Raw genomic sequence first — 14,257 nt, 5'->3', positions numbered from 1 at the left:
AGTTACATGTACAAAACCCCTTTAATAATTAGCCCCATGTCCCTATAATGATCTGAAAAGAGAATGCTCTCTTCTTGCTTCTATATGTATACGCTCCTAAAGGGGAGGTGGGGTGGAGGATGGAAGGACTGGGAGTTTGGGATTAGCAGATGCAAACTATTATATATAGAATGGATAAACAACAAGGTCCTACTGTATAGCACAGGGAACTACATTCAATATGCTGTGATAAACCATCATGGAAAAGAATATGAAAAAGAATGTATATATATGTATAACTGAATCATTTTGCTATACAGCAGGAATTCACACAACACTGTAAATCAACTACAGTTCTATAAAATAAAATTTTTTAAGTACAATTCCTAATTTAAATAAATAAACAAATAAATAAATAAATAGACGTATACGTTCCTAGGATGAGATTACAGGGATACCAACCAGACACTGCCTGAAATTCCACCACTGTAGCTTCCACTTAGTTCTTTAAATATAGTACTTTGGCCTGTTCTAACAAAAATGCCCCTGAACAGAACACTTTACACTGATATGCATCGTTAAACCTTAGGTCACAAAAAGGGAGCTGACAGCATGTCCAGGAAGAGGGGACAGGACACAGAAGACAAAACGAGATAGCCGACTTTCGGCACACCTAGGCTCTGAGCCTACACAAGTCCCTGTCCCAAATTCCCTTTGTCTTCAACAACTTGGAGGAATTACTGAAATCACTCCTTGTCAAGAATAACTAATGTCAAGAAACACAAAAAGGATGGACTTCCCGGGGGGCACAGTGGTTAAGAATCCACCTACCAACACAGGGAACACGAGTTTGGGCCCTGGTCCGGGAAGATCCCACATGCCACAGAGCAACTAAGCCCTTGTGCCACAACTACTGAGCCTGCGCTCTAGAGCCCACGAGCCACAACTATTGAGCCTGTGTGCCTAGAGCCCATGCTCCGCAACAAGAGAAGCCACCGCAATGAGAAGCCCACGCACCACAATGAAGAGTAGCCCCCGCTCGCTGCAACTAGAGAAAGCCCATGGGTGGCAACGAAGACCCAATGCAGCCAAAAATGAATAAATAAATAAATTTTAAAAAGAAACACAAAAAGGAAACTACTGGGGCTTCCCTGGTTTCCAACCCAATAACCTAAGGCAAGCGCTGTAAATGAGCACAGGGTCCCACAGATGGAATGCAGGGGCCAGATGAGCCAGTTCCCAGCTGAGGGCACAGACTTGAGTCCAGGCCAGGAGACCACGGCGGGTGGGAATGTGGCCCCAGCATTGCTTGGTCACCTGACTTCTCAAGAGAAGTCACAAAGCTGGATTTTCAGGTTCATCACCTGATTTTTACATGGTAGCAACTCACATAATATTTTAGATAACCGTGTACAGCTAAACAGGAAGTGGCTGCAAATCAGACGTCGTCTCAGGGAACTCGTTTGCAAACTCAGAGTTTGCATGCAGACTAAGGGTGGGACTAGACCTCACGGAGCATTTACACTGCACCCTCTTCCTGCCATAATCTTTGCTGTCCTCTGGGGGAGACAAAACCATGCCTTGCCAGCTCTGAGACCAAGAGGAGCACAGAAAGCAAGACAGGGTGGGCTACGTGCAACGCTTGCCTCCTGGGGCATCTTCACCTGTAAGATGAGGGGCTGGTTTAGCCCAGGGCAGCATCGGGAGGGGCACAATCTGGAGTGAGTGGAATACACTTGCCCATAGAGAAGGGACAGCCACATCTTGGAGCCACACAATCGTCCCAGTCAGTGAACAGACCTGGGGCAGCAGGAGCTACCAATGTCTTAAAAAGAAGGCAAAAATACAGATTTTTCTGGAAAACCTCCTAATCATTAAGTGTTGGCAACTAATTCAAATCCTATTCCAATATTGTATGAGCTGAATTCAGCTCATAGGGCCACCTCTTTGTAGCCCCTGGATCACGACATCTCCAAAGTTCTACCTAGCCCCTTAAACGTGTAATTCTTACAACTTCCCTGCAGCATTAACTTGACCCACTTTCTCATGTAAAGCTTTGAAAGAGGTGCTGTTGATTGCAGGAGACTAGGAGAAAAATAACTAAATGAAACACAGTATCCTGGATCGGATCCTGGAATTAAAGGACGTTAGTGGAAAAACTGGTAAAAATCCAAATGAAGTTGGTAGTTAATAGTATTGTATCACTGTTAATTTCTTGGCTTTGGTAAGTTTACTACAGTTAAGTAAGCTGTTAACGTTAGGGAAAGCTGGGTAAATGTACATGGGAACTCTCTGAACTACTTTGGCTACTCTTCCATAAATCTAAAATAATTTCCAAATAAAAATTTTTTTAAAGAACTCATAGAACTGTACCCCACCCAAACTATTAACTTTATAGTACATTAATTTCTAAAATGAAATGTTTTTAAACTTGCTAGTAAGCAGAACCATGAATTGCCTTGAATCTTCACTCTGATAGACTAAGAGAAACCAGAACGTACCAGAACAGGTTCTGTCCTTTGCTTTATAGCGTCTGTGCAATAACCTGTGGGGCATGGAATCAATGGACTTGTACTAAGAGAGCAAATGGCTGAATTTAGGTAATTATGATTAATTTGACTTGAGAAAGTTGCCAAATACTCAATAGCTTTTTGGTCTTAGAATACAAATGAACTTACAACTGGAGGACTGGAGACATGATTACCCAAACAAGAGAGGTAGAACCGAAGTAATAAATGAAAAGTTCTGGCATGGAATAATGCAAACTGCACGACAAAAGGCAGTGATCGGTGCCCTCTGGCAAATGAGGTAATTAACATAAATAACATACAGTCTATTCACATCACCCAGCATTTGAAACAGCACGTTCGGTTACAACATACTTACATCATCCCGTTTCCAACCAGCTCCTTTCAATCTTTCTTTGCTTTTGTAATAAGGCGGGATAACGTGGACAGAAATAAGCTGACATATTTCCAAATGTATAGAGAAGGCTGTACCATGAATGGGACGCACTGAAATCAACCAGCAGGAAAAGCTGTAGGAACTCTTTTCTAATTTGCATTCTGTCTGCCATTCCTATTATTATGGTCTTAAATCAATGTGACATATATAGTAAATATACTTAATAGAAAACATGGAATAAAATAATTAGTTTCATTAGTGCTTTGTGGCAAACAGATTTACAATAACTTTAAGCCACAAGAATGCCCAGAGCAAGAAATAGTCATTCTTGTTTAACAAATATTTATGAGGCTCTACCACAAAGCAACCTATGCGCTCAGCCTCGGGAATAAGCAGTGAGCAGAGCAAAGACCTCTGGTCCTGTGGAACTTATACTCTAGCAGAAGGGAGAAGAGACAAGGAATGAGATAAATAAAATGTAGACTCTGTTAGATGATGCTAAATGCTAAGGAATAATAAAGTAAAGAAAGGAGACAGAAAGTGTTGGAGGGGTGTTGAAAGTTAAGACGGGTGGTCAGAAAAGCAGGAAAGGCCTCACTGGACAAGTGACATTTGAGGAAAGACCTGAGGGATGTGACGGAGCCTTGCCACAGGGATACAGGATGGGAAAGGAAAGGGAATTTCAGCAAATGCAAAAGCTCTAAGGTGGAAGCAGGCCCAGACTGTTACAAGAAACAGTCAGGATGGATGAAGTGGAGAAAGTAAACAGGGGAAAGTAAGAGATGAAGTCAGAGAGTAATGGCGGCCTAGGTCACATAGTAGCTTATAGGTCACAGGAATGACTTTGGCTTCTCCTCTGAATGAGATGGAAAGAGGATTGACATGATCTGAGCACATCTAATAACTGACTAAAGGGGATCAGGCTGGAAGCAGAGAGGCCGGTTAGGACATTCCATTAATCCAGGTGAAAAATTATGGTGGCCTGGCCCAGTGTGATAGCAGTCAGATGATAAGAAATGGATTCTGAATATATTTTGAAGGATTTGGATTTGCTGATGGGGTGTGAGAGAAAGATAATTCAAGAATGACTCCAAATGTTTTGTCCTAAGTAAACGGAAGAATGGAATGCTGTTCACTGAGATGGAAAGACTGGCGGGGCAGGTTGGTGGGGGAGGGGAGCAGCTTGGAGGTAAGAGGAGAATTAGGATTTCCTTTTTGGACAGTTACATTGTTTGTTTGTTTTTATTGTGGTTTTAAATTCAAGCAGTTGATTTTTTTTTTTCACGTGGGAATAGTTTTAATTGGCTAAATGCCCTAACTGAACACACTTCCCAAAATTATTAAGTAATAGCCACACCATTTTCATTAAAAACATTTCAAAACCAAAAGAACAAAAGAACTTGAAGTTTTGCCTTTTCCCCAAGGTTCATTAAACAGCTAAAAACAGAGCTGAATAGGTAAATCACAAAATAATAACTAGTAACTAGCAATACTGAAACCTAGTTAACTCTCAGTTACCCAGATAATCAAGTTATCCAGAACCCTTTACTCACCAAACTCAATGGAGAAATGGCACTGAATGTATCGGTGGACTAGAAAATATCAGCAAAACATCTGTACGTTTCAAGCAGTTGATTTTTATTCCAGTATTCCTGAACTTATATAATCAAAAAACAAGCTGACGGGATATTACCTCAAGATCCATTCAGAAAAGGCATTATCAGCCCTAGGTTTCATCACTGATTTACCTTTTCCAAAGCTCATCCCCACATCCTACACCCCTCAGGCCCTCCCTCCGAAAACATTAACGCTTCTCAGCAGTAGTAACTTTGACAAGATTCAAGCAATTATCAAGGCAATTTTGCCCCCAACCTGCCTTTTTTTCCCCCTCCTTTTGCCTCTAGAAGCCCTCTTTTGCCCACACATCCTTGTGCGATCCCCCAGATGCAATTTCCCAGAAGGGATCCCCTAGAAATGATCACCCAGTGAAACAGACACCTCAGCACCCTTGAGGGGTTCCAAGGACATGTTATGTTTGAAATGCCTATTAGACACATCTGAGTATCGATGACCAGCAGGCAGTCAGATAAAGGGGGCCTGGGGTTCACAGGAGAGATCAGGGCTACAAATAAAAATGTAGCAATCTTCATCGTACAGATGAGTTTTAAAGCGTAAGCTAAATAGAGAAGAGATATAAGTGCCCTGAGGCACTCCATTTAGAGTTTGGGGAGATGAGGAACCAGCAAAGGAGGCTGAGAAAGACCAGCCAGAGAGGAACAAGGAAAACCAGGAGGGGTGTGTCCGGGCAGTCAAGTGGAGAATGTATTCAAGGGGGAGAATAATCGACCGTGTCAAATGCTGCTGTAAGTGAAATAAGAGGAGACTGGGACCACTGTGGATCGCAGCAGTGAAACGTCACTGATGACCTGATAGGAGCAGAGGAAGTGGAGTCCCAGTGAGCGGTAAAAACTCCACCGTATGCGTTCGGGATAGAACGGGGCAGGGCGGGGGCGGATAGCAATATTAGACGTGATGAATACAGATGACTCATTCCAAATGTTCTGTTGTAAGAGGAAGAAATTGGCCAGTAGCTGGAAGCGAAATCAGAGTCAAGAGAGGATGTTTTTATTTGATGGGAAAAATAATAACTTGTATGCCTGTGGGAATTCAGTAGAGAGAAGAAAACTGATGATATAGGAGGGAAAGGAGAAATTTTATGGAGCAATGCCCTTGAGAAGGTATTTGGAGATGGAAATGGGATGTTGTGCCCAAGGAGCTGGGGGCTCGGGCACAGACACAGGCAGGTGCTAGGCGTGGTGCAGGGAGCATGTGGAAGTTCTCTTCCGATTGCTTCCATTTTTTTTTTTTTTTTTTAGTGAAAAAGGAAGTGGCAAAGAGTACAGAGACAATGGATGTTTGAAAAGCAAGTATAAAGTATGGGATGGTTGTCTAAGAGAGGGAGGGAATGAACAGACAGTGGCAACACGACATGACTGTCAGGTGACATCAAGGGCCCACCTGGCACTTGTGATCACTAACTTAGAGTGAGATGATCAATACGGCGGGGTATGGTTTTGTCCGGGCACATGTGGCTGCCCAGGTGCAAGTACAGAGTAGATGCAGAGAAAGAGACGGATTTAACCGGAATTGTGGTTTAGTCAAGCGAGAACGACACAGTGTGAGAGGGACAAGGGTGATGAGGATGTAAGTAGTGATGAGAGTTGGTTGATCAGGGAATTCAAGCTGGGAAAGGAGAGAAGTCAGGACTTGGGGTGAGGGTGGAACCAAGAAGAGGTGGCGGATTCAATGAACTGAAGGTCCTGGTGGTCCAAGGACTGTCGAGGTTGGAGGTACCACACAAGGCAAGCGAGAAGGACGGGAGTGGTGGTCAGAGTGGGGTGTCCAGAGAGAGCTATGGAAGCACAGAGGTTACTGGTGATGACAGTAACCACCTTCGTTGCGGTGCACGGGCTTCTCATTGCAGTGGCTTCTCTTGTTGCGGAGCACAGGCTCTAGGCACACGGGCTTCAGTAGTTGCGGCATGTGGGCACAATAGTTGTGGCTCATGGGCTCTAGAGCACAGGCTCAGTAGTTGTGGCGCACAGGCTTAGTTGCTCCGAGGCATGTGGGATCTTCCCGGACCAGGGCTCGAACCCGTGTCCCTGCATTGGCAGGCTAATTCTTAACCACTGCACTGCCAGGGAAGCGTAGAGGATACCACCCCATCCCTAACCATGGTTCAAGGGTAAGGTTAAAAACCTGCAGCCACTTGAGAGGCCTGCAGGAGAAGCAGAATTGTCAGAGGAGCCCCAGGTTTCCATAAAAGCAAGAAGGGGAAGGGGATGTCCACAGACAAGGTCAGGAAGTTGGGGATTTGCTGATGACTGACCCCGAGGGCACAGAGTGCACAGGGAGGGGGCTCCAGAGGGAGAGACAGGATTTTAAAAACTGAAGTAAAGAGTCAAATGAGGACATGACAAAGGATGAGGGATGCCTTGGGAGTCCAGGCTTCCTATGGTGACTGGCACAAACAGGAGTAGGAAGTGTGATGCGACTGGTCCTGATGCTGAAGGCAGAGAGTGATGGAGAGGCTGGCAGTGTGGAAGGGTCTCTACAGGAGCAGAGAACTGGGGGTCCTATTTGACCCCTGCTGAGGATGTTAGGGGTTCTGAGGAAGGTGGGGGGCTGCTGAGAAGATACAGACTTACTCCTCACTAATGGGCCGGTAGAGAGATGTTTTGTAAAATTAGCCTCTTCCGAAAAATGTGAAAATACTAACTTGATCTAACTATCCCAGCAATTACCTTAGATCCTTTATGTCTAAAAATAAATGTAAATCCTCTAGAAACCACAATTCTGCACTTTTTAAACTACCCAAGGGAACTCCCTGGCAGTCCAGTGGTTAGGACTCGGCGCTTTCACTGCCGGGGCCCGGGTTCTATCCCTGGTCGGGGAACTAAGATCCCACAAGCCACGAGGCCAAAAAAATAAAATAAAATAAACTACCCCAAATTTCCTCAACTACGGGAGAATGAACATGAAAGCACATAAGCCTTCACAGTGACACACTGGCCATTGGGTGCTATAAACATTCTAAGTTAAAGAAACACCCAATGATGTACATTCTTCCGCAAGTACATACAATCTTATAAAACATCGGAACAAGGAGGAGCAGTGCTTAGGCCCTGAATGCTTTAGAAGGATTCTTAGAAGGAAACTGGGTGCTTATTTTACGTCTGGAAAATAAGATTAGACAGATAGTTACATCATATTTCCTGACAAGACTATTAGAGTGCAGTTGCCACAGTAACCAGTGAGCCACGTGCATAGCTGGAGGAGGAGGAAAGTTCGAGGGCAGGGCATCTTTTTCAAAAAGAATAAATGACATACTTTCAGAGCAGGTAAGAATTGCTAAAGGCCCTGTAGTTGGATCCTTCACCCAAAGGGCCCTAGAAGATATAAAGTTTTTACATATAGAGAAACTATAAGAAATGCTCTTTTGAAATTTCACATCATCCAAAGAGAAAAATAAGGTAAAAATGAAACTTCTTAGGCATGAGTTATGTTGGAAAACTTATCAGTAATAATAAATAAAATAAAGATTTCAAGCCTAACTACAAAGAACAGAGACATATCCTTAGTACTTACTAGATGCCAAGCACTTTCTTTTCACTTAATCCTCACAACAATTCCATTTCTTCTGTTGAGCAGTCAAAGAAGTAACCAAGGTTACAGAGTATAGTTGGCCCTTTGGATCCGAGGGTTCCACATCCGCAGATTGAACCAACCACAGATCGAAAATATTTGGGAAAAAAAATTCCAGAAAGTTCCAAAAAGCGAAACTTGAATTTCCTGCACTCTAGCAACTATTTACACAGCATTCACATTGTATTATGTATTATAAGTAATCTAGAGATGATTTAAAGTATGCAGGAGGATATGCATAGGTTATATGCAAATGCTATGCCATTTTATATAAGGAAGGTGAGCATCTTGGATTTCGGTATCCTCGGGGGGTTCCGGAACCAATCCCCTCACGTATACCGAGGGATGACTGTAAGTTCCAGAGCTGGGATTTGAACCCCGGTGAGCCCAGCCCCCAAACCTGCCCTGCATCTAGAGACTCTCGGGATGGCCCGGTATCCATGACAGCTGTAATCAGGTTATCAGTCCAGATGAGCGTCTAGCCTGCCTGTCACCAAAAGCTGACGTGAGAAAGTCACTCTCATCCTCTCCGAACCCGAGTTTCCTCATCTGGAAATGAGATTAAATAACCTCTTCACAGAGGGAAAACCAAAGATCCAAATAAGTCTCTGGCCTAGTTTTATACATACAAAGTCATGCTCTTAGAAACAGGTCAGGGGAAACCTTAATGGTCTCATCACCTCCTGATGTTTATATCGCGTCTGAGACATCCCCGTGCCGAAGTCTCATCCATCTTACACCTGAATTCTTCCAAGTGCGGGTTACTCACCAGCCAATGAAGAAAACCACTTTAACTCCAGACAATTAAACTTTGTCCCATTTAATGTCCTTTCTCTGACTCTAGTTGTATACTATGCACTCATTCAGAGCAAGTCTGGATACTCAGTAAGCTCTAAATATTGGAAGATACCAGCTCCTTTGAAGAAGAGCTTCGCAACTTTTCCACACCTGTGCCCCCCTCCACCTGTCAGGTACTATTTTCTGTTCTCCACGTTCCCTAAAGATCACAGGCATGGATGAACAACCTCTACCCCAAATGTCCTCAGGACCCTGGGAAGGTATTCCGTTAGGCTCAGAGGCTTAAATTCATTTAGAAAAACTAGATCTTTCTTATTACTTCCCCAACATGTTGTTAACATTCTGGATTTTTAAATATGTATATAAAAGATAGACCAAAAAAAAAAAGAAGATAATAGGAGCTGAAGGGTTATGCTCCATCAGTACACACACCCTCCATCAGTTCCGTTCAGATGCAGCTTTTATTTTCTTCTGGCTCTGAGCACTTCTTTGACAACATTTTATCGTCCATAGCATCTTCTGCAAGTCTCACATCTCTCTAGAATCAGACAGCCTTGAGTCACACCCCAGCTACTTAACTAGCTGTGCGACCTACAGCACTACCTAAAAGCTCAGTGCCTCAATTTGCTCATCTGTAAAATGGCAACAACAATAACATCAACCTCATAAAGTTCTAGTAAGGTCAAATAAGAACACTTAGTGCCTGGCACAAGTATGTAAACATTAGCTACTATCACTGCGGTTCCCCCCTTGACTGTCAGGCCTCTATCTTTTGTGTACTTCCTTTTAAGATCTAAGTTCATCAGGAAACTGCCACATTGTCACACTTCTTCCTTCTGGTACCTTCCCCTTATCTTCTACGAAGGATTCATTTATAAATACACAGTCAGAATTAAAATATCTGAGAGTTTCCTAACTTTCCTGCCATCTGGCCTATGATCACTTAGCAATTCTTATTCAACATTTTTTAAAACAACAGCTCCCTTGACAGTCTTCTCCAGCATTCCTTTTTGAGGTTGAGTCTACTGACTCACCATCTTGTACGCAGGGGGCGTTTGGATCTCTCCTCCTAGTGAGTGGTTGGTTCATGGTCTTCTGCGGATCATCCGGTCTCTCATCAATGTGACCAATGCCCCTTGTGGTCAACGGCACGCATGTTAAAGACAGATGGCTGGGGTCTGAGGTTCAATCTGAAGTTGTGGAACAAAGCTACACTAATTGGCCTATCTGGGAATTAAACCTCTGGTCTTTGGCCTTTTTAAGTATCATACCATAAACGAACGAGCCCATATTCTTGGCCTCCAGCCAAAAGCATTAAATTCTAGTGGATTGTTCTTAGTCGTCTGTAAAGTTCTACAAGTGGAGGATCTGTCAGATAACGAATATTCTACACTCAAAATGTTGTGACATAAACACTGGTTCAAAAATAGCAATCGTTACAAAAGACATTAAGCTACCCATTGAACACTGAAGACTTTAATGGCAGCTGACTTTAGAATTAAGGAGGAACCTTCTGTTTCTTCACTATGGAGCTTGAAAAACAAATGACCCTCCCAAGGAAGGTCTGCCCACCTGGGTTAGTTGGGGAGAGAATCAGAGGCTCAGTCAAATTTCCATTTTAATGCTATTTAGAAAGTGGTCTCTGACTGTGGTAAGGCTAAAGAAAACATCTTAAAAATATAAGTAATGAATCTATAAGGAGGGGAAAGTAATAAGGAACCAAACGAATAATGAAGCTGACAGTTTCCTTGAGTCTGACAACAACGCAGCCTAAATGGGCATGATGTTGGAATCTTGGAAAGTGGGAAGGGAGCGTCTGCAGCCAATTCTTTCCTAATAACGTCACCATCACCTCCACCATTTACTGATCATGTGCCAGCAAATGACTGTGCTAAGAGTGTTCATGCCATACCTCATTAATCTTTACAAAAACCCCAATGGCAGAGATTACTGAGGTTTAACAAGGGTAAGTAAAATGCACAAGGTCGCACAGAACAGGGCTGGGACTCAAACACCAAAGCCTCTCCATGCCCTTAATTACTGCCTTCCAACTAACATCAGCATCTCTGCATCTGGCCTCCCACTTCCCAGCCAGAGACAGACCCAACTCTGAAGAGAACAGAAACTTCCATTTGGTGGCTTTACCAGTACTGGACACCATGGTCCCAAAGGCCACCAATTTGTCTATGGCCACACTGCTAGGAGTTGCTGTTCTGTTCAAGAAAGACCATCTGAAATATCTACTACCTGAATATCCACCACACAGGGAAGAATAATGAAAACTGGACAGACTCCATGATAGGAATCAAAGTAAGCCCAGAAAAGAAGCAGGCAGGTTGCATAAAAGGTAAAGGGTTTCCTGACCCGATATTACATTAAGAAAATAACCTCCTGGCAGGGAAAACTCCATGAATCCCAGTGAAAGGAAGCAGAGGGAGATGGATGGGGGGGAAACCAAACTCCACCTTCATATGCTAGCTAGAAGCCAGCCAGGCAGCAAGAGTAGCCAGAACTCAGACTCAAATGATTTCCCAAGAGGGTTCAAACAGCTAAGGAGGGGAAAACATTTTCCCCTCCCAGGCCAAGCTTAAAAGATTGTGGGTGTGTGCATGGGGGAGGTGGTAGGCCTCTATTTATAACAGGGGCAACTTCTTCATTTTCACCCCCATCAGTTTGCTGTGGTGGTTTTATTTTATTTTATATTGGTGGGGGAACAAACGGGAACTTGGATAGGGAAAAAAAAAAGTCGCAAAGGAAATTCTGTAGTTTGTTTTTCATTCATGGAATATACAAATTCCATCAAAACTATTACACCCTTTAGGGACCCTCTATGGGAGGAGTAATGCTGGTGGAAACTCAAATTCTGAAACAATGGGATCACCCTTTAACTTTCAGCATATAAAACTTATGTGCTGATTCTTTTCATTTTAAATAACTTTCAAAAGACAAAAATAGCACAGCCCAAGAAGATTTAAGCGTGAAATCCTTTCATAACAGAACAACTCATTCATCAAAATAGCTGTTAAAACCCAATCAATGGCCCACTCACTTACTGGAAAAGTGCTAAATACAAAGATTTCCTCAGAATAAAATTCTCTGAACTGGTCTTTTTTTTTTTTTTTTTTTAAATCACTCCCTATTTTATCAAATTTATTTATTTATTTATTTTTGGCTGGGTTGGGTCTTCGTTTCTGTGCGAGGGCTTTCTCTAGTTGCGGCAAGGAGGGGCCACTCTTCATCGCAGTGCGCGGGCCTCTCACTATCACGGCCTCTCTTGTTGCGGAGCACAGGTTCCAGACGCGCAGGCTCAGTAGTTGTGGCTCACGGGCCTAGTTGCTCCGCGGCATGTGGGATCCTCCCAGACCAGGGCTCGAACCCGTGTCTCCTGCATTAGCAGGTAGATTCTCAACCACTGCGCCACCAGGGAAGCCCTGAACTGGTCTTTTAAAATAAGTGCAGCGATTTATATCTGTTCATAGATAATGACATAATGGCAAAACTATTACCAAAAGTATAGACTCTCCTAATAAAAGTAGTCAAGAAATAGAAAAAGGACCACCTTTTTTCTGTAAAACTAATATGTAAAGGCAGAACTACTAGGAAAATCAAGGGAATATGCCTGCCTCTATTCTCATCAGATACACAGAAAATGAGGACCGTGGCTCCTTCCCTGCCGCTGCGGAGTTGCACAGAGGCGGAGGCTCGGATGCACTCAAGATTCGGCTCCACCCTTAACCCACAGCCATGGCTCTGTGGCCAAGGAAGGCTTTGCTGCTGGAGGTGTAATGGACGTTAATACTGCTCTGCAAGAGGTGCTGAAGACCGCCCTCGTCCAGGACGGCCTAGCACGTGGAATTCGCAAAGCTGCCAAAGCCTTAGACAAGCGCCAAGCCCATCTCTGCATGCTTGCATCCAACTGTGATGAGCCTATGTATGTCAAGTTGGTGGAGGCCCTTTGTGCTGAGCACCAAATCAACCTGAGTAAGGCTGATGACAACAAGGAACTAGGGGAATGGGTAGGCCTCTGTAAGACTGACAGACAGGGAAAACCCTGTAAAGTGGTTGGCTGCAGCTGTGTGGTGGTTAAGGACTATGGCAAAGAGTCTCAGGCCAAGGATGTCATCGAGGAGTACTTCAAACGCAAGAAATGATCAAATTAAAAAACTGGGCTCTTGTTCCTCATATCTGGTTTTTTATTTGGGGCAGGAAAGTAAGGTCCCTGTTAATGAAGAACAAAAGATGTTCATTGCAAAATAACTGGAAGCATGCTATCTGTCTCCTGGTTTCTAAGTGAAAGCCTGTTCTCCCAACCAGTAAGTAACTTCAGTGTTGGCAAGTAGAAGAGCCCAGTAAAGATAGGCTTACAGTAAGGTATTGTTGACAGTCAGGGCTTCTTGGGTGTGAACATTTATCACGACTATGACAAGGCCAGCCTAGAACCTAGAGAAATGGGTTGAGGCTAGTCAAGCGTGGGTGCCAATAACTTAAAATCCTAAAGCTGGATTCGATTTAGGCTGTGGGACACTAGAAGGTACATGAAGTCCAGGTGCATTTATGCACATGCCCATTAGGGAAGGTCAGGGTGCCTTACCTTTATTTACCTAAATATTAGGCACAGAAACAAGATGTGCTTCCATGTAATTCTATTCCCTCTAGAATCTCAGTAGGGAGAAGTAATGTACTTCAACAAGCCTGGATCGAGTTGGGTTTGTTGGTATGAGTATGAAACGTTGAGCCAGGTAGGACTAATGGAAGTCTTAAAATTGGAATCCCTTGTAAATTGACAACTGGGGTGCTTTGAGTTTCTCTCCCCTGGTTTGCCAGTCTTACTATACTGTTACAGGACACATGTGAAGGGAAAATGAATTCAGTTTGCTTTTAATTCTAATTTCTTTATATCATCGTCGGCTTAACATTTTGAGACCCTATACCGTATTTGGTGCTGTTTGAGTCTGTTGATGCAGTGGAAAAACCATATTTTTGTTTGAAAAAAAAAAAAGAAAATGAGGACTGTGGTTTGACAACCCATGCAAAATAGTCTCCCAGGGGACAAAAGTCCTGGGGACAGAATGCAGCAGTGTACAGCCACAGCCAGTGGGGTACCCTCCTATCACGTTAAACACTACTGAGTATTTATAACTATAATAACCTTCTTTACACACGAAGACCTTGTGGTTAAAGAAGTGTTTTTTTAATATCTTTACTGAGTCAAAATATTAGTCACCAAATGGAAGTTTTCAAAAACTCTTCACTACATCATGTCCACTCTGAGCAAACAACACTCTTTGTTACAAGAACATTTTCGAGTATTTTGTTTCACCGTGGAACAAAGGAATCACTCACTGGGCTGTCCTCATTCGCCGCTGGCCTC

General features: G+C 43.4%; 3 protein-coding genes across 5 annotated transcripts in view; 2 read left to right on the top strand and 1 right to left on the bottom strand.

The window, feature by feature from the left end:
- LOC133094976 (cytidine monophosphate-N-acetylneuraminic acid hydroxylase) overlaps nucleotides 1-14,257 on the top strand; it is a 272,381-nt gene that overhangs the window by 38,125 nt on the left and 219,999 nt on the right. The window lies entirely within an intron of this gene.
- CARMIL1 (capping protein regulator and myosin 1 linker 1) overlaps nucleotides 1-14,257 on the bottom strand; it is a 325,537-nt gene that overhangs the window by 260,281 nt on the left and 50,999 nt on the right. The gene's annotated exons all lie outside the window — the stretch shown is intronic.
- On the top strand, nucleotides 1,207-13,068 carry LOC133094880 (small ribosomal subunit protein eS12-like). The gene is made up of 2 exons (XM_061195634.1): nucleotides 1,207-1,264; nucleotides 12,541-13,068. Exons 1-2 carry the CDS (start codon nucleotides 1,207-1,209, stop codon nucleotides 13,035-13,037), a joined length of 555 nt encoding a protein of 184 aa, XP_061051617.1. The 3' UTR covers nucleotides 13,038-13,068.

This window comes from Eubalaena glacialis, chromosome 7, assembly GCF_028564815.1.
Source record: "Eubalaena glacialis isolate mEubGla1 chromosome 7, mEubGla1.1.hap2.+ XY, whole genome shotgun sequence".
Lineage (NCBI taxonomy): Eukaryota > Metazoa > Chordata > Mammalia > Artiodactyla > Balaenidae > Eubalaena > Eubalaena glacialis.
This window is presented reverse-complemented; position numbering and strand designations above follow the sequence as displayed.

Coding starts and splice junctions, on each gene's coding strand:
- LOC133094880 (XM_061195634.1), top strand. CDS start 1,207: ATGAGCCAGTTCCCAGCTGAGGGCACAGACTTGAGTCCAGGCCAGGAG. Junction 1,265..12,540: donor AGGCCAGGAGACCACGGCGG/GTGGGAATGTGG, acceptor ACAGAAAATGAG/GACCGTGGCTCCTTCCCTGC.